General features: G+C 39.9%; 1 protein-coding gene across 4 annotated transcripts in view; it reads right to left on the reverse strand.

The window, feature by feature from the left end:
- ASB5 (ankyrin repeat and SOCS box containing 5) overlaps window positions 1-18,502 on the reverse strand; it is a 29,225-nt gene that overhangs the window by 2,774 nt on the left and 7,949 nt on the right. For 2 of the 4 annotated variants that reach the window (XM_035111799.2, XM_035111802.2), the window contains exons 2-6: window positions 6,710-6,789; window positions 5,113-5,220; window positions 4,631-4,781; window positions 4,399-4,533; window positions 155-346 (exon numbers count right to left, since the gene is read on the reverse strand). In XM_035111799.2, coding sequence (XP_034967690.2) covers window positions 155-346; window positions 4,399-4,533; window positions 4,631-4,781; window positions 5,113-5,220; window positions 6,710-6,789 — 666 coding nt within the window. Of the gene's footprint in view, window positions 1-154; window positions 347-4,398; window positions 4,534-4,630; window positions 4,782-5,112; window positions 5,221-6,709; window positions 6,790-14,392; window positions 14,970-18,502 lie in introns of those variants that run through there. The other 2 variants (XM_035111800.2, XM_035111803.2) reach the window with 2 other exon arrangements.

The following is an 18,502-nucleotide window of genomic DNA, read 5'->3' on the forward strand; positions in this document are numbered from 1 at the left end:
CAACTAGTTTTATTCGGTTTTTGCTGTGATTTGCTCTGGTACTCCAGAAATTATTTTCAGGTTTCCAGAAATTAGACAGAGCTCTCCCCTAAAAGTGCCAAATCCAAATTTTAAAGTCATGGTTACTACTCTGATATAAACATATCTCCTTTACCTTCTTGTAGAAGCAATACTGTTTCCACCAGACTGCGTGGAGAAGCTACATCTACAGGTCGTTCAAACTCTGTATTTTTGGCATTTATGTCTGCCCCAAACTCAAGAAGTACATTTGCTATTTCGGCACTAGACTGCTTTGCAGCTGCATGTAGTGGAGTTTCCAAAAACTTTCCTTTCTGTACATTAGCACCTATAGAACAGGAAAAATAGGAATATATATTAATTAATTAATGAGGAATTTATATTAATCAAATCAAAGCCAAATCACAATGTCTAAATTCTTGTTCTCAGAAATTAGATTCTTATTCTAAACACTGGAACCAAATACTTTATATAAAAGTATTGCTAAGGCTGTCAACAATTTTCTTAATTTTGTTGTATATCTCCTATATCTGTTAAGGATAATGGATTGTAGTGTATACAGTACTTAGTTAGGGATGAGTAAAACCCTCCATAAATTGTTTGGGAGTAATCATGAAGATTAATGACTGGCAAAAGGTGCTCCAAGTAAGTAGCATAGCAGATATATTTTGTGCTAACTGTGGTTTTGGAATTGTCTTCAAGTTTAGATCCTTGTATAACACATGAGAATAATCCAATACTGGCACGAATGGATTATTTTGGACAGGCCATAGCTGGTGCACCAGCTTTAGCTGTCTAAAGCAGGCATAGGCAACCTACAATTCCCATCATCCCTGACCACTACAATTCCCATCATCCCTGACCACTGGTCCTGTTAGCTAGGGATCATGGAAGTTGTAGTCCCAAAATATCTGGAGGGCCGAGGTTGCCTATGCCTGGTCTAAAGGTCCTTTGTGCCACCACGGCTTTTTAAATTTCCACAGAAAGCACCAGATCGAATAGCAATTTCATACTTTGAAACTAATGCTTCAGAAGAGAGTATGAGCCTACCCAGAACAGGCCAAACACCCTCACCAAGTCTTTGTCCTATCAGGATTGAAATTCAGTTTATTGGCAGTCATCCAATCCATTACCATTCCCAGGCACCCTTTCACATGAAATCTGATTATACAAAGTTGGCAGGGATATCAACTGCTTGAGACAATAGGCTATGGAATTAAAATGCTATTTTATTTGTGTTAAGAGAAAATTGTTTCCAAGACTCAATAAACAATAACATTACTCTAAACAGTGCTTAGTCCTCATTTGTTTTTAATCTCTTCCGGTTTTATGCCCCGGGTTGAAGACAAGTTGGCAATGACCTGGGAGTGGGCTACAAGAATAATTAAGAGTTTGGAAGACAAGGTGAGAAAGGGGATACAACAGGCTTACTTTCAGCTATGTGATGTGGATGCTGATGTTGTCATCCTCACATTATAAAAGATCAGTGTGACTTCTGAGATTTGCTGAAGATGGAACTCTATCTTTAAATGAATGCAAAGCTGAATTGTCATCATTTGAAATATCCTATATAGTTCATATAATGCAGGCTAGTTATGGATATTATATATTCCTATTCCTAGAGAATTTTAAATTAATTGGCTCTAGATTAACGTCTGCATCTTAAAACCAGGTTGGTTAAAAGAAATACAATGTAAGTAAGTGAGAAGAAGGAGTAAATGGCACTTAATGTAATTCTTGTGGGTGCTTCATGATTTTGGCTAAACAAATTTTTACTAATCGTCTTGGTTCAGTTGGAATTCTATACATGACCCAAAATTATATGTATAATTTGACTTTGCTCTGGACCATAAGTGTATTCTTGTGATGGACAAGTAAAGGCTCAGTCTGTGTATGAGTCAACAATAATTCCAGCACATGCTAGTCATAAGCAAGAGGTTGCGCCATGACCCAATTAATTCCAGAATCCAGTATCTAATCTAATGCAACATACTCTTGATTCAGAAAAAAAACAACCACAGAGAATAAATGATTATCAGCTAGAAAACATAACATGTTCTAATTAAATTAACTAATCCTTTTGCCCATCTGGAGAAATCCAAGTCCATTCTCTTTTTCTCAAGGTGGAGGCACATTTTTAACAAACTGAGGTCATCGGGGCAAGAATATTCCATTTACATTTCTTAAGATTGTCAACGCTCACCCCCCCCCCCTTTGTCAACAGGAAATGTAGCCTTGGATGTCCTAAGAATTGTTAACTCATGTACAGTATTTTTCTACTAAATGGTAGTCAACAAGTCCAGGCCCTACGTCAGGCATCCTCAGACTTTGGCCCACCAGATGTTTTGGACTACAATTCCCATCATCCCTGACCACTGGTGCTGTTAGCTAGGGATCATGGGAGTTGTAGGCAAAAACATCTGGAGGGCCGCAGTTTGGGGATGCCTGCCCTACGTGAAAAGCTCCTTTTGCATTCAGGGTTTGGCAGTAAGAATATCCCCCCCCCCCTTATAACTGGGTGCACATGGCATCCCCCAACTTGTTCATTTTATTGGGAGGCTGCTCCACACCTATATTTTCTAAAATGCACTACTCCTGTCCTGGAAGTGTGCTGCTTCTTTCATTCATTTAGGCTTTAGCTAGGTTGTGTCCTTACCTCTACTCGCTCTATGCTTCCTTGTCTCCAATCCATGTTTGTTAGTTTGTTTTTGGAATTAGTCAGGACCCTTCAGAAAGGTACCGGCCAGTATCTTACTAAAGGGGAATGTTTTGCTATCTTTAACAGGGTTTCTTCTTGTCATAACAAGAATTCCAGGAGCTGGAGATCAGCATTACCATCTTATTCCTTTCTCGCTGGGACAGGTAACAACAATCTCAACCTTAGCACTTTTCTCTGTGACCATTATTTCCTCCAGTCTAACTCCAACCTGGCTCTCATGAGACAAGAAAATTGCTATTTTACATATACAGTTGTACCTTGGTTTTCAAACAGCTTAGTTCTCAAACGTTTTGGCTCCCGAACACCACAAACCCGGAAGTGACTGTTCCGGTTTGCGAACTATTTTTGGAAGCTGAACGTCCAATGGGGCTACTGTGGCTTCTGATTGGCTGCAAGAGCTTCCTGCAGCCAATCAGAAGGCGCACTTTAGTTTCCGAACGTTTTGTAATTCAAACGGATTTCCGGAACGGATTCCGTTTTGACTTCCAAGGTATGACTGTAACCTTTTCTAACCCCTGGGACTTTCCCTTTCCACAAAGCAATGCTGTGTCTTAAAAAACTGGCTCACTGTGCCTTGTTAGATGAACCTCTATTCCTTTCCTTCTACAGGTGAAACTCGGAAAATTAGAATATCGTTGAAAAGTGCATTTATTTGAGTAATGCAACTTATTATATATATATATTTTTACAAATGCTTTCTTTTGGAAATTCCACAGTTATAAAACAAATAGTCACAATAATACAAAAATAAACAAAAATAAAAATCGCTATTACATTTCATTAATTACATTCCATTTATAACTGACCCACCTAACAACAAACAATTACAATTACAACAAATAAAGGCTTGACATATCTTGCTTTGCATGTCATGCATCTATCTCATATATTAGTTTCACCTTTTAAGTTGCATTACTGAAATAAATGCACTTTTTCGATGATATTCTAATTTTTTGAGTTTCACCTGTATCTGTGTAACATCAATTAAGTAAATGTTCCAGGCAACATGTGGCTGGGCTCACCTGTGTATGCATTATTAACCTATTATTTTCTGTACTTTTCTGTAGTGGCATTTAAAGTCACAAAGCTGCTTTTGCTACTATTTATTTGTTTTACATTAGCATGTTGTCATCTTTAAACCTTTACTCATTTTAAAATAAACTGTGTTGTGCCTATTGTCGGCTCCCCAGAGCAAGCAACTAGTCCATACTAAATCCCTCAAATTTTGCAAGGTTATCAAAGTCAACATAATTCTGTCTGTGCACACACAGTCATCTTCAGTAAATATCTCAAGATAGATGACCTTAAGTTTATCCTTTTAGGAAAATGCATGTGTTAGGACATGTGTACATATGAATGTTTATACTTGCACCCTAGCAGATAAGGTAATGAAACAAAGTGGTCAGATCGAATGTACTAGTGCAGGCATCCCCAAACTTCGGCCCTCCAGATGTTTTGGACTACAATTCCCATCATCCCTGACCACTGGTCCTCTTAGCTAGGGATCATGGGAGTTGTAGGCCAAAACATCTGGAGGGCCGCAGTTTGGGGATGCCTGTACTAGTGCATTCATAGCAAAACTACAATACACTATGCGTTACAGTGAAACTCTGTTCCAGTTTAAGAAGCAAAGTAAAAATATATTAATTAAGCTTATATACCTGAATGCAGAAGCTTGTGTACACATTGTTTCTGCTGTGAAATGCAAGCCACGTATAGAGGTGTTCCCAGGTGAGGAATATCTTGGTCAACATCTATGCCCTGAGAGATCAGCAGTTCTAGACAGTCACTATGACCTAGTGAAAAGAGAGTGCAATTCATATCTCTAACGAGGAATTGGATTTACAATGCCTGATGTAATTTTTGATTAATTCAGCTAGTCTCTTTTCTTACCTCTGCTAGCTGCTTCGTGAGTTGGAGAAGGGAGGCATGTCTCCCACTGAGCTTTGGCACCATACTCCAGTAGAAGCTCTACACAAGATGCACTTCCTCTTGAACATGCATTGAATAAGGGTGTCACTCCATCAATTGTTGTAGCATTCACCTAAAGTATTGGATACTGCTATGAGTAGAACTAAAATACTTGTTTACATATTATATTTCTGCTTTGGGAATATAGGTTGCCTCCCGCCTCCTCCCCCTCTCAATCTATGAAAAATCAGGAGAATGAAAGAGCTGGCAACATGCAGATGATAAGAGAGGAACAGAGGTAGGAAACTTGTATACCACCTTGTAATGATGTTCAGTAAAAATTTGTCATTGAGTGCATTGAATGCCACCTGAGAGTTTTCCAACCACAATTTACATTGATATCAGTGCAAGGTCTACAGCAGGCTATTCTTATGTTCTTATGTACAGAAGAAAACAATACTTGCATTTGCTCCTGCTTCAAGAAGAATTCTTGCACATCCTACGTGATCTCCTAGGCATGCTTCATGTAGTGGAGTCACTTGATCAATGGTCAGAGCATTTACATTGTATCCCTAAACAGGAAAAGAACTAACAGCTGTAAGCCAGTTTGTCCAAGTGACAGAATATTCTAGGCAAAATATACTTTACTTAGCTAGCATAAGGTCTAAAATCAAAGGGTGAAATCTATTTGGTGCCCCCTCGTGCTCACAGAAGGGTTTTGGACCCGCCAGACACTTCCAGTAGCAGTTTTTACCACCTTCCAGCCGGTTCTGGGGTTCAACAGCTCTTAATTTGGGGTGGATTCCGGGGTCTGCAAATATTGCCTCCCCTCTCCTTCTATTCGTAAAGTCCACCCAAATATTTTTAAAGTTATTAAATTGTTAATCCAAACAAATGTTATAAGCAGGGGTTAGCAACCTTTTTCATACGTGGGCCGGGCCACCGTCCCTCAGATCATGTGGTGGGCCGGACCATATTTTGAAAAAAAATATGAACGAATTCCTATGCCCCACAAATAACCCAGAGATGCATTTTAAATAAAAGTGCACATTCTACTCATGTAAAAAACACCAGACAGGCCTCACAAATAACCCAGAGATGCATTTTGAATAAAAGGACACATTCTACTCATGTAAAAACACACTGATTCCCGGACCATCCACGGGCCGGATTGAGAAGGCGATTGGGCTGCATCCAGCCCACCGGCCTTAGTTTGTCTACCCTGTTTTAGAGCAAACAGTGTTATAAACTGACTGGAGTAGTTACAGTAAGTTTCCTGGCTTGGGAAGCTGCATGCTATGAAGTTTAAAAAGTTCCCTCGCTACATTATATAGGGCGAAGGAAAGGAGGGGAAAAGATACTGTTCACTTTTCCACTTTCTAGAATGCCTCTTCCTGATATATAGCTATAAAATGCTACAGTTAGGGCTGGTACTAGCTAGGTTCCTCTAGCATTATATAGGGCCTCTCCACCTAGTTTTTAAAATTAGAAGTATTTATATGTTAAGGCATGCCTTCTTAGCTCATACAAGCTATTGGCAAGCCTCTTTTTCCAGCAAATACCCCTGCATGGGTAATCGTGAAGGTGATCGTTGAGTATAACCAAAGTCCCACTCAGATTAGAGTCACTCAAATAATAATCATTAATTTCAATGGCTCTATTCTGAGTAGGACTAGCGGTAAATACCACCTGATAATAGTTGGCACTGCATGTGGTTTGATGGCATTAGGATCTATGTATATAAAAAGGGAAGGATTATTTCCACCTGCAATCTCAGCAGCTGGGAGATGTGGCTTATGTCTTGTTATACTTTGACCCATATGCTCATGCTAAATTAATTCTATTGGTGGAAGAAGTGGGTTGATAGTGGGATTTATACATTAGAGTAGTTAATAAGATTGGATGGAGATTTTTTTTGTCATTTACAATTTTGCTGTTTAGCTATCTTTTACCTGCTGGTGGTGAATGTCAGTAATTTTCATATTAAAACACTGGATTGTAACAAAGAATTGGGGGGGGGGGGGGAAACATACTGTGATTGAAATACTTTAACATTTTTACCTGTGCAATTAAAGTTTTCACAGAAAGGAGGCGTCCCTGACTTGCTGCATCATGCAGTGGTGAGCGATCTGCCCAAGAACCTGTGGAACAATAAATACCACCATTTAGTTTAAATTACATAAATGGATATGTTTTAATTCATATGAAATAATAAACTGATGATCAGTTTTACATTTAGACAACCCCAATCCTACATAATTCCTATTTAAATATAAATCCCACACTTCACTTTAAATATTAAAATATTTTGTAAATGTAGATAAAGTCAAAACATTTCACAAGACCCCCACCTGAGAATAGGGAACAGGATCTGGCCACTTCCTTCACCCCCAATCCATAGGCCACTTTGACCATGATGTTGAGTGACCCAGCTTCAAAGGAAAGAAATGGGAGTGCACTCAGTGTCTGCTCCTAATTCTTTCCTTTCCTCCTTTGCAGCCAGGATGCAAAAGAAGATCCCTTCCAAAAGGCGCTTGCAGTCAGCACAACTCCTGTTGGGATCAGCTGCACTTGGGAGTTCTGTAATGGGAATCCCAAGTGCAGCTGATCCCAGCATAGCTGCCAAGTTTTCGCTTTTCTCGCGAGGAAGCCTATTCAGCATAAGGGAAAATCCCTGTAAAAAAGGGATAACTTGGCAGCTATGGATCCCAGCGGGGTTTGCAAACCCATTTTTGGCAGAGTTCTCAAGTGAGACATCCTTAGTGGAAGCAATCCTAGGGGTTTGTAGTTGGTGCCAGATGTAAAAGGCACCAAATGCAAGCCTCACTTGCAAAGGAACCTGAATCTAATTTTCCCCATCCCTAGCACACAGTTAATTGTGAACAAGTCTTATTGAGATCAATGAGACTTTCCTGTGAATTAACACATTAGAATGGAAATGCAAGTTGACTAGTCAGAAGGTGGCTTGAAATTTCTATAATCCAGTGTTGCTTCCAGGTGGAGATTGCAACTCTTCGCTCTGCCTTGCAGAAATAGTGCTTTGTTTTGCAGTTCTAGGATGCTGCAGAAAGCAATTTCAACAGCAAAATGTAGGGTCCACCTTAATATAGGCCCCGAACATGGTATTCATATGATAATAACAAAAAAGTTGCCAGAAGTTAACATGAGAACTCTGGTGACCACCCACTGCATTGAACAGGTCTCTTCTGAGGTAAATGGGTGTCCTGGTACAATTTATGAAAGTTATCCTAAATCCACCTTTAGTTTATGCTAGAAAAGCAATCAGCACTTTAAAAATCCTAATCAATATGTATATCTGACAATCACAAAACAAGAAGAAAATGTTGCTCTTCTTGTAACAAATTATTAGCAGCCGCTGTTTACAACCACACTGACGCATCCTCACTGCAGAGAATTCATCTCTCTCTTGTGCCAATTTGTTTTACTGCCAAACTGAGCTGCCACCCTAAGACTTTGTTAAGAGCTGCTGCACTGGGAAATGGTAGCAAGCATATAAAGTACCTTATTAACATCTCTCTAGCATTTTGAACTTCGAATAAGGAAAAGATCCCAGATGCTAACTTCACAGATTTTTAAAAAAATCTGAATCCAGCATTGAAGTTGCAGTTCTGCAAATCATATTTATCCTTATCTATGCTACATCTACTATTTAATCCTGTGCCTCTTTTTACATGTGTTCACTTGTGCTATGCAGAAAAATCCCTGCACATTTCATTGTCGCAGTGACACGATTTTATTTTTCCCGTGGTGCTGGGAAATAACCCAATAACTGCTTTGCACCAAGCATTCGGGGTATCTCTGCCCACTACCATTCACATCAGGGGGTATATTACAACATTCCATGGGTGAAAATGGAAACACACTTCTGTACATGTTAACATCCCTATTTCTGTTTAAGAGGGTGTTTTGTCTTAAACTGGATCTAGTTCTTAAAGAACAATGGAAGGAAATCTCTGGCCCTCCAAAGGTTATTGGAGTGCCTCCTTCCATAAGTTCCAGACAGCATGATCAGTGATTAGGGTTGATGGGTGTTGACGTCCTGCAACATCTTGAGGGCCACTGGTTCTCCACCCCTGTTATTATCTGTTTGGGTGGTTTGGAAGGAAGTAGTCCACTGGAATTTTGCATCTCTGTGTGTACATATGTATAAATGCACTAGTCAAGAAGCATCCCCCTCCCTCCAAGACAGCTAACTTCTAAAGATTATTATGGAAATGATAATGAAACCTAAAGTGCTCTTGAGCACACTAAGAACATTTTAAAAAGCAACTCTCAAAGGGAAAAATAGGGTTATCGGGTTTCCTGCCTGGCTAAGTTGGAGTGTATGAAACTCAGCAACTTGTCTTGGCTGGTAGTGACTTTTTGTGATTGGTTCTACTGCAGACAGACTTGTAGATTATAATAAGACTACTGGTATACACTATGTATATTTATTTTAGAGAATTGTTGCATGTTTTTCAGTGACCTTCTGCTCTCATAGCTTTCCCATTTTTTGTAATGGAGATGGGATTGGGTACCCAGCTGTCTCAAATAAAAAATATACCTTTTAAAAAGGCAGTTGCAAAAATACTCTTTATTCAAAAACAATCTCCCTATGATTCTTTTCTCTCTGGCTGAAGCGCAAACTACTTCAAGTTATATTTAGACTCTGCATTCCAAGCCAGCTGGTATCTAATTTACTGGAGTATACAGTTCTGTAATACTGCAGATCATTTTCATTATGAATATGGATTGTTTCTAATGGGTCTGAATCTAAAGTCAAATGAAGCTTTGTCTAAATAAATTATGTCATTCCATAAATGGACATTCCATCTCCATTTACACTGATACAAGATGGGATTTTGTAGACATGGCCTATTTACCCCCATGCTGCAGTTGTCCTCAGAAACGTGGGTGAATGATTGGCAGCCCAGCAGGAACTGTGTGAAGATGTTGATGCTTCCTTAAGGAAAGGGTGAGAGGGCTGCTAAACTCAATGGACCCAGAAGTGATGGGTAAGGAATTGGTAAGGGAAGGCTATGGGGACAACAATATCTAAGATTTGAGAGAATCAGAAATATTTTTTCCTCATTAGCAAGCATTTGCCCATCTGCAGCAGGGAGAGCAGGGGCTGTATTAATTCAGTGGTAGAGTCCTTGCTTTGTGGACAGAAAGTCTCAACTTCAATCCCTGGCATTTTCAGGCAGGACTGGGAAGGACTCCAGTCCAGTCTGATACCCTGGAGAGCTACTGCCTTTGAGTGTACGTACCGGTAGAACTAGATGGAAGACTGTAAGGCTGTTTCCTGTTCCCATACACCTTTCCACTATTCAGGAGCAATGTTAAAGTCATTGCACAATGCTCATTATAATCTCAGCATGTGAAATTCTAATCAAAATGTCCAAAATTAAAGATATGCCACATGATTATGAATATCTCCTCTCATCTTTCCTTTTCACCTTGACAACAGACATGATCTAGCAAAGAGAGGTACTTTTAAAACCAATATATTTCTGTTGGAGAGAGACAAGCACATGCTTGGCTTTTCCAACAAAATCAGTAGGAATTGGTGTATATATCTTATAGAGAACTTTTAAAAGTACCCTAATTAATTTGAAGGCGGAAGGAGCTTGAGAGATCTAGAAAATGTAAAATATATTGTACAAGATATATAGTGCATAAAAGTGTACAGGTATATTCAGAAGCCAGGCCTAATGGGACTTATTTCTAGAAACTGCAGCCTAAATGTGCATTGAAATACTTGCAAGTAATCAAATAAATAAAACCATTACTATTTTAATATTTATTATGTATGATTATAATAATAGATAATTGATTCTATGAATATCCTAATGTTCACATGCCAATCTTTTCACTGACACATGCCAATCCATTTAGGTTTTTTGGATCTGCCACCTTAATCATGAGCAATAAAGCCAAGCTCCACAGGATGTGACCGATCTGTAGTCATATCTCCCATTGTTTCTATTCTTAACTTAAAATACTGGCTGAGGGCTCAAATTTGAATTTGAGCAATGGTACTGAGGGAGTGATGCTTAAACTTTCTGCACAGTTTCCTCAACCTAAATTGCACCCCATTGAGTGGTTATTAGTTTTGTAGCAAAAGAGAAATGCAGGGACCTCTATCTGCCACACTGTGAAGCTTTGGGAGATGTTTTTGATAGGGAAAACCAGACTAGGAGGATGATTGAATCCTGTTTTCTCAATGGTGCTGCTCCAGGACACCAGCTAGTGTTTAAAGATTTGTTGGGAGATATGACGGCCATGAATCTCTGGTGTCTCATGTATTTTGACCCACTGGGCTGGTTAATGGATTTATACAGAAATATAGCTTTGAATTTGATTGGAGACAGATTACAAGTATAATAATTTCTTCCATTAATTTCAAATTCTACCCTTTAACAAAATGGCAGTTATACTAATAGCAAATGATATCTGCAATGCTCCTTATTTAAACTGACAAGTTTTAAGTGACATACCTGTATCATTCCTCTTCCTCTGACTAGACGTATTATCTTGATCTACTCTGTGAAACACTGAAAAGCTAAGTACGTTCAACTGTCATTTATTTACATTGGAGGGATTTAAGCACATGTTTAAGCGAACTATTTAAGTTGATGGTGCTTAAAAGTAATTTGTCTCATATAACCATATAAATGCTGTACTGTATGTTAGTACAAACAGGTATAAAGGCTGGGTCAACTTAAAAGGAGGTGGACTACTGAAAAGAGACCAAATTTTCTGCAAGAACAACGTTCAGCTGTGCCTGCTGATACAACAGACTCACGGGGGAAGTGAATGGCATGGGAGGGTTAGAGAGAGAGAGAGAGAGAGAAGGAAATATCACGGGTTAAATTGCCCCTTCTACAGTACTGCAGGGATGCAGGTGGCGCTGTGGTCTAAACCAGGGGTGGCCAACTCCCAAGAGACTGCAATCTACTCACAGAGTTAAAAACTGGCAGTGATCTACCCCCTTTTTGGGCGGTTCAAGTCCAAGTTGTTGAGCTTTTTTTAGACAGGAGGCAGGCCCATTTTGGGGGGGGGGTCAAAGCTGTTTTGGGGGAGAGGAGGTAAAATGTTGAGCTATTTTTTAGGAGAGCCACAGTTGTTCAGCTTCTTTGGGGGGAGCCAATGATCTACCAGTGATCTACCACAGACATCCGGTGATCTACCTGTTGGACATGCCTGGTCTAAACCACTGAGCCTCTTGGGCTTGCTGATCAGAAGGTTGGCAGTTCAAATCCCTGCGACAGGGTGAGCTCCTGCCATCCTAGCTCCTGCCAACCTAGCAGTTCGAAAATGCCAAAAAAAAGAGGTGCAAGTAGATAAATAGGTACCGCTCCGGCGGGAAGGTAAACGGCTTTTCTGTGCACTGCTCTGGTTTCTGTGTTCCATTGTGCCAGAAGCAGCTTAGTCATGGCCCAGAAAAACTGTCTGCAGACAAACGCCAGCTCCCTCAGCCTGTAAAGCGAGATGAGCGCCGCAACCCGAGTTGTCTGTGACTGGACTTAACTGTCAGGGGTCCTTTACCTTTTTCTTTTTTTGGTGTTTAGGTCTATTTCCTACTCCTCCTACATAATTTCTTTCAAAAGGAGTCTAACACCAAGGTATTCTGACTGCATTCATATGTCACATGCTCTGATCCCACAGTCTATGTGGTTTGGATCAGGATTTTGCTCTGTGCACACAACTTCCTCCTCCTCTGACACACCCAGCCTAATGTAGCACATTCTGGCTTGTCAAAACAGATTCTTATTGATGTCTGAACCAGCAAATTAGAGGTGATTCCTCCAAATGAAGATTGTCAATTGTATTTTGCAAACTTGGCTTGCTGAGGAAATGGGAAGGAAGGAGGCATGTGCTTCTTCCCAGTCCTCCAGGCAACAACTGGAGGATTTAAGTACAGTATGTGGTATGTATCTGAAAGCAGCCCTTGTGCATTACATACCAAAGGATCTGCTCTGATTTTGCCTGGTGCCTTAAAATGATAATCTTAATATGAGTTTCAGATTATTAAACTCCAGAATGCAAAATGTTATTGAATCTGACCTTTTGAATCTGGTAATGCATCAACTACAAGAATTAGGCTTGTTTGCTTATTTTAAACCTATATTAGCTTACATAGATATCGTCTTATAGATAATATATCCCATCTGTTGGAAAAAGCTTGGCACTCACTGGATGTTTGTAGGGCATTAAAGGTTTATATTGCTAGGATAAAATACATAAACACCCTGTTTATATCTACGCAGGGGGAAAAGTCACATCCACTTTGCCCAGATGGATCAGGGTGTGTATCAATATGATACTCTTAAATTACCCCATCCAGTTAATTTAACATCCCATTCTACCAGGTCTGCAGCAACCACAGCCGCCTTTTCTACAAATGCTCCATCGTTAGAAAAATGTAGGGCAGCTACCTGGGCTTCTCCTAACACGTTCACGAGGCATTGCAAAATGGACTTATTTGCCTCTGTGCAAGGCTGCCTTTGGCAATTTTCCAACAGGCATTTATGCCTTAATTTGCTGCAGTTGAGACCCGCTCCAATTGGGAAAGCTGTGGTATGTCCCAACCTAGTGGCCTCATGATAAATAGTATGACTGGCACTTCCCTTCACCTGTGGATAGTAGTGCCACAAGTGGTGGGGCCCTGCAATGTTAGAGGATGGATCCCTAGTGGATGGAAAGCTACCGCTGGTGGTAAAAAGCAGGATGCACCCACTGGATCCAAAGACCCGTAGATCCCTGATATGCCTGATCCTAGTCTGGCGAAGGGAAACATTGTGAGGTTACCTGCTCCCCACCTTCCACCATGGTTTGCACAATCTGATGGAGCTTCGGATGTGGTGATAGATCTGTCACAACATTCCTCCCTTCCCCTCATACAGGTAGGATTGTTCTGCCCATGACTACTGGGGGCAGGGAAAATGACATGGAGGAAATGGGTGAAAACCTTCTCCTCTGTGCCACAATCCAAATCTGAACCAGAGCCTCCATGGCAGCTGTTTTTTTTTAAGGGGGGGATTCCAAGCCCAGAATTCTGGGTTGTGGTTAGTTAGCATCACATCTAGTTTGACCCTAAGCTGGAACCAAGTCTCTAATAAATGAATCTATATATTTCAATAATGATTCCAAAGTGGAACCCAATCCAGAAATAAATTGATGCTCAGGTGGAGGGAACCCAGGTTTATTGATTTTTGGTAGCATATAAATGACAGGAACTTATCACAAATTTCACAGCTCCTTTCATATTTATTGTAAACTTATTTTGTATGCATCACAGTGCTTCTGAATGCAGGCACAGACAGATAGATATATAATATTAACTAATATCTGCAGTATTTGCATATCACATGTCTCCTGCCTTGTTTACCTCCCCATGTATATTTACAATTTACATATAACGTCACTCCAGCCCTTCAGATCTGTAAACAGTCCTTGGTACTTAGCAACACTGGCATTTGCTTTGCTGTATATTGAATGTGACTTCAACATCTGCAAAAGCATACCTCAGACAAAACATGCTGTAGTTAATTTCACACTAAAGGAAAACTAGATGAAAGCTGTGTCTATCTATTATAATACAATAACACAAATTAATATTTACATTGAAATATTTAATTTAGGAAAACAGTCACGACATAAAATTGATGTTGCAAAAATGGTTCACATTAGAAAATTCTGGAACCTCCATCGGCTTGTTGAAATGATTGCTGTACTGACCTTGACTGGTGAGAATACCCCAGCTAGCTTTTCGTTTCGCAGAACACTCCCCTATGCATTCTAGGCTTCTCTTTGAGAGATTCTGTTTAGTGCAGCTCCTCTGAACTGCAGTGTTTGTGGACATGATTTTAATGTTATCTTCCCTCCTGCCAAAGCCTGCGTGTCATTAATGCAGATGCTCTTCCCTGTAGAATGTCCACAAAGTGCTAACTACTATCAGCCTTCCTTGTCATTTTCTCACAAGCTGTCTGGTTGTACTTGCAGTAAAATAGCTACTACACCATCCAGCAATATTTACAAGCAGGACGGGCAGCTAGAGTGAGGGAAGGAAAGGATTGCATTGGCATGTTCTATTTTTAAAACAAGAAAGAATCAGCTTAGCTGCAGCCTGGGTCTGTTTACACGAGTTAAAATGGAAGAGGGTGTTTGATTCCTCCCCCTCGCTTACACTTGTCCTAGAAAGAAAGACCTTCCTGGTTATATTGGTTCTCCATTTGTAAAGAGGGGGAGGGGAGGGCAAAGTAGGGATCTGTCACCCAGAAATGTTTTGAAAGCAAGCATAATGACAATTGTAAAGCATTTTGCAAATTATAAAGCATTTTGGCCATTTTGCAATTTTCAAGTTTTTACTGCAAAACTGAAATATTAATATTGTAATGGGCAAGGTTCTTGAGCAGGTGATTGTAACCAGATCTAGGTGCTTTTGGAGGAAACAGATTTTCTAGATCCTTCAATCGGGGTTTCAGCCCAGTTTTGCCACAGAAACTGCTTTGGTCACCCTGTATGATAATCACTGTTGGGGGAGAAACAGGGGAAATGTGTCCCTGTTAATTTTTCTCAACCTCTCAGTGGCTTTTCATACCACTGACCATGTTATCTTTGTGGAGTTGCCGCCTGAGTTAGGGGTGGGTACCACCGCTTCGCAGTGGTTTTAGTCCTACTTGAATGGTCGTTTCTAGAGGGTGAAGCTTGTGGAGTGCTCCTCAGCTCTGTGGAGCCTTCAATGTGGGGTTCCTCGGGGTTCAATTTTATCCCCTATGCTGTTCAACATCTACATGAAACCGCTAAGTAAGCTTATCCGATGTGTTGGAGTACGTTGTCAGCAATATGCTGATGGCACATAGCTCTATTTTTCCTTTGCATCTGCAGGTGTGGCAGTGGATGTGCTGGACCTTTTCTTGCCTTGGTAATGGACTGGATGAAAGCCAACAATCTGAAGCTCAATCCAGATAACACTGAGGCACTGTTAGTGGGCAATTCCCTAGACTGGATGGATAGGAGGTTGCATGCTCTTGATGGGGTTACACTCCTCTGAAGGAGTGAAGCTTAGGGGTACTCCTGGATCCTTTGGTGTCTTTTGAGGTTCAGGTGGCCTCAGTGGCACAGAGCTTAAGATGGTGGCCCAGTTGTGACCCTATATGGACTGGGATAGCCTAACTTCTGTCATCTATGCTCTGGTAACCTCTAAGTTATAACACGTATACCTGGGGCTACCTCTGAAGATTCTTCGGAAACTTCAGCTGGTGCAGAATTTGGTGGTCAGGTTGCTGATTAATATTCCTTGGCCTTTTAAACGTGGGGGGGGGGGTGTTTGCTTTTATTTTTGTTTTATTATGTATTTCGTGTTCTCTTTTGGGTTGTGAACCACCCTGTGATCTTCAGATGAAGGGCAGTATTCACATTTAATAAAAAATAATAATAACAACATTGTGAGATATAATTTATTATAACAATGTTGTGATTTTATTATTTATACTCTGCCCATCTGGCTGGGTTTCCCCAGCCACAATTTATGGGGGAAAGGACTAAGCATTAGTAACAGTTGTAAAGAGCTAGTAAACTACCTTCTCGTGCATTGACCCAAACAGGAGCATAAACTGTAAATGTTAGTAAACCAGAGCAAATACTCTTTTGGCATGGCACTAAATAACCTCCTTGTAGTGCTGGAAGAAAATCTTCATGAACAAGCAAACAGAAGAGACTAATCTGGGATAAAGTTATAGTACAGATTAACCAGAGTAATGACCTCCTTCACTGTTGTAGCCCGCTCAGAGAGCGACCATTTTCCAATTGTCTTAGAAATTCACAGAAATTCCAGTAGCAAAGATACATGGACCCCTATCAATACCGACAAACATATTTACGCCAAAAGAATTCACATAGGAGAAAAAAACAGGGGTGATCTATTAGCAGTATTTGAAAATAATCTGGCTATTCTTGAACCTTTGATTAACCAAAACCTGCCTCTAGTGCAAGACACTGATTATTATTACAACACTATCCAGGAATTATTTGCTCCCTTTATAAACCGTCAATTTAGCAATAAACCCTTAAACAAGTATAATTGGTTTGACAAAGACTGCATCAAATATAAGAAACAACTCAGAACTTGTTTAAAGAAAGCCTCTATTATTAATTCTCAAGATATTTGGAATACTTATTTTGAAATGAAAAATGATTTCAAGAACATGCTACTGGAAAAAAAATCCATGTTTGCGCAAGCCAAATGGGCCAAAATTGTGGCAGCATTAGAAATTAAAGATTCAAAAACTTTTTGGTCACTCCTTTCAATAAAAACTACTACTGAACTCCCCAACATAAAGGATGAAGCCTGGATCACGTATTTTACTTCCATCTTTTACGATCACCAAGCTTCTTCAAAGAACCTGGAATCACTTGTGCCAAGAACTAACCAACTTCAAATTACTGTCGAAGAGATGAAAAAGATAATCCTCTCCTTTAAGCAAGGAAAATCCCCTGGTATGGATGGCATTTCAATAGACGTGCTGAAACTAAACTTAGAATGGTGGGCCATCACTCTTGTCCCGCTTTTCAATTCTATTTACTGCACAGGCCTTGTACCCAAATCATGGAATAACTCAATAGTGGTTCCGATCTTTAAAAAAGGCGATAGGAACTCCCAAGAGAATTACAGGCCTATCAGCCTGTTACCATGTATAAGTAAAATCTACACCAAATCCCTCCTTATCAAATTGGATCAATGGATGTCAACTAAAGGTCTGCCTGGCAAGGAACAAGCTGGATTTAAGACAGGCTCTTCAACCCTCGACCATTGCCTAGTCCTAAGCCATCTAGTAGACAAATACGTCGTGAGAAATAAGCGAAGACTCTTTGTGGCATTTGTAGACTTAAAAAGTGCTTTTGACACTATCGATCGTAACAAACTGTGGACTAAAATGAAACACCTTGACATAGACCAGAATCTACTTGCCCTGATTCAGAGCCTACATTCTAATAACCAAATATATGTTAAAGTCTCAAAAGACGGCAGACTTGCTGGTCCCATTTGAATATTCGAGGAGTTAGGCAAAGATGTGTCCTCGCCCCTACCCTATTTAACCTATTTTTATCCGATTTACCAATCTTTCTTCAGAATGTAACTTCTCATATCCCTCATTTAAACAATATTCCAGTTTTTCTTTTGCTACCCTGTTTCTCATATTTTAAGGCATCCCCATAAAATAAGCCATAGCAGGATTTTTAAGCATTCAAGGAATATAAGCCATACCCCGAAAATAAGACATAGTGATAGGAGCAACAGCAATGCCGGCCGCGGCAGGAGGAGGAGGAAAAAAATAAGACATCCCTTGAAAATAAGCCATAGTGTGTTTTTTTGAGGAAAAAATAAATATAAGACATGTCTTATAATATGAGAAACACGGTATATGCAGATGATACAGTAATTATTTCACTTTCTGCGCTGGGTTTTAAAAAATTACTTAAGAGTTTTTCAAACTATTGCGCCTCTAATAGTCTAAAAATCAATTATGGGAAGACCAAAATTATGCAGTTTAAAAAGAGAGGAAACCCAAAAGACTATATAATTAGTGGACATCTAATACAGGAAGTGAAGCAGATTAATTATCTGGGGATTCTATTTAAAAATAACATGAACTGGAATGCACATATCTCTGTGGCAATAGCCAAGGCCAAAGGGACAGCCCACCATATCAAATCTCATTTTTTCTCCCCTGAAGGAAATAGATATATTCCAGCGGCACTGCAAGTAGTTGATATGAAACTTTGCCCGCAACTTTTATATGGCGCCCCACTATGGATTTCAGGTGACCTCAAGAAGTTGGACAAATT

Source organism: Zootoca vivipara, chromosome 9 (genome assembly GCF_963506605.1).
Source record: "Zootoca vivipara chromosome 9, rZooViv1.1, whole genome shotgun sequence".
In the NCBI taxonomy this organism is placed as follows: domain Eukaryota; kingdom Metazoa; phylum Chordata; class Lepidosauria; order Squamata; family Lacertidae; genus Zootoca; species Zootoca vivipara.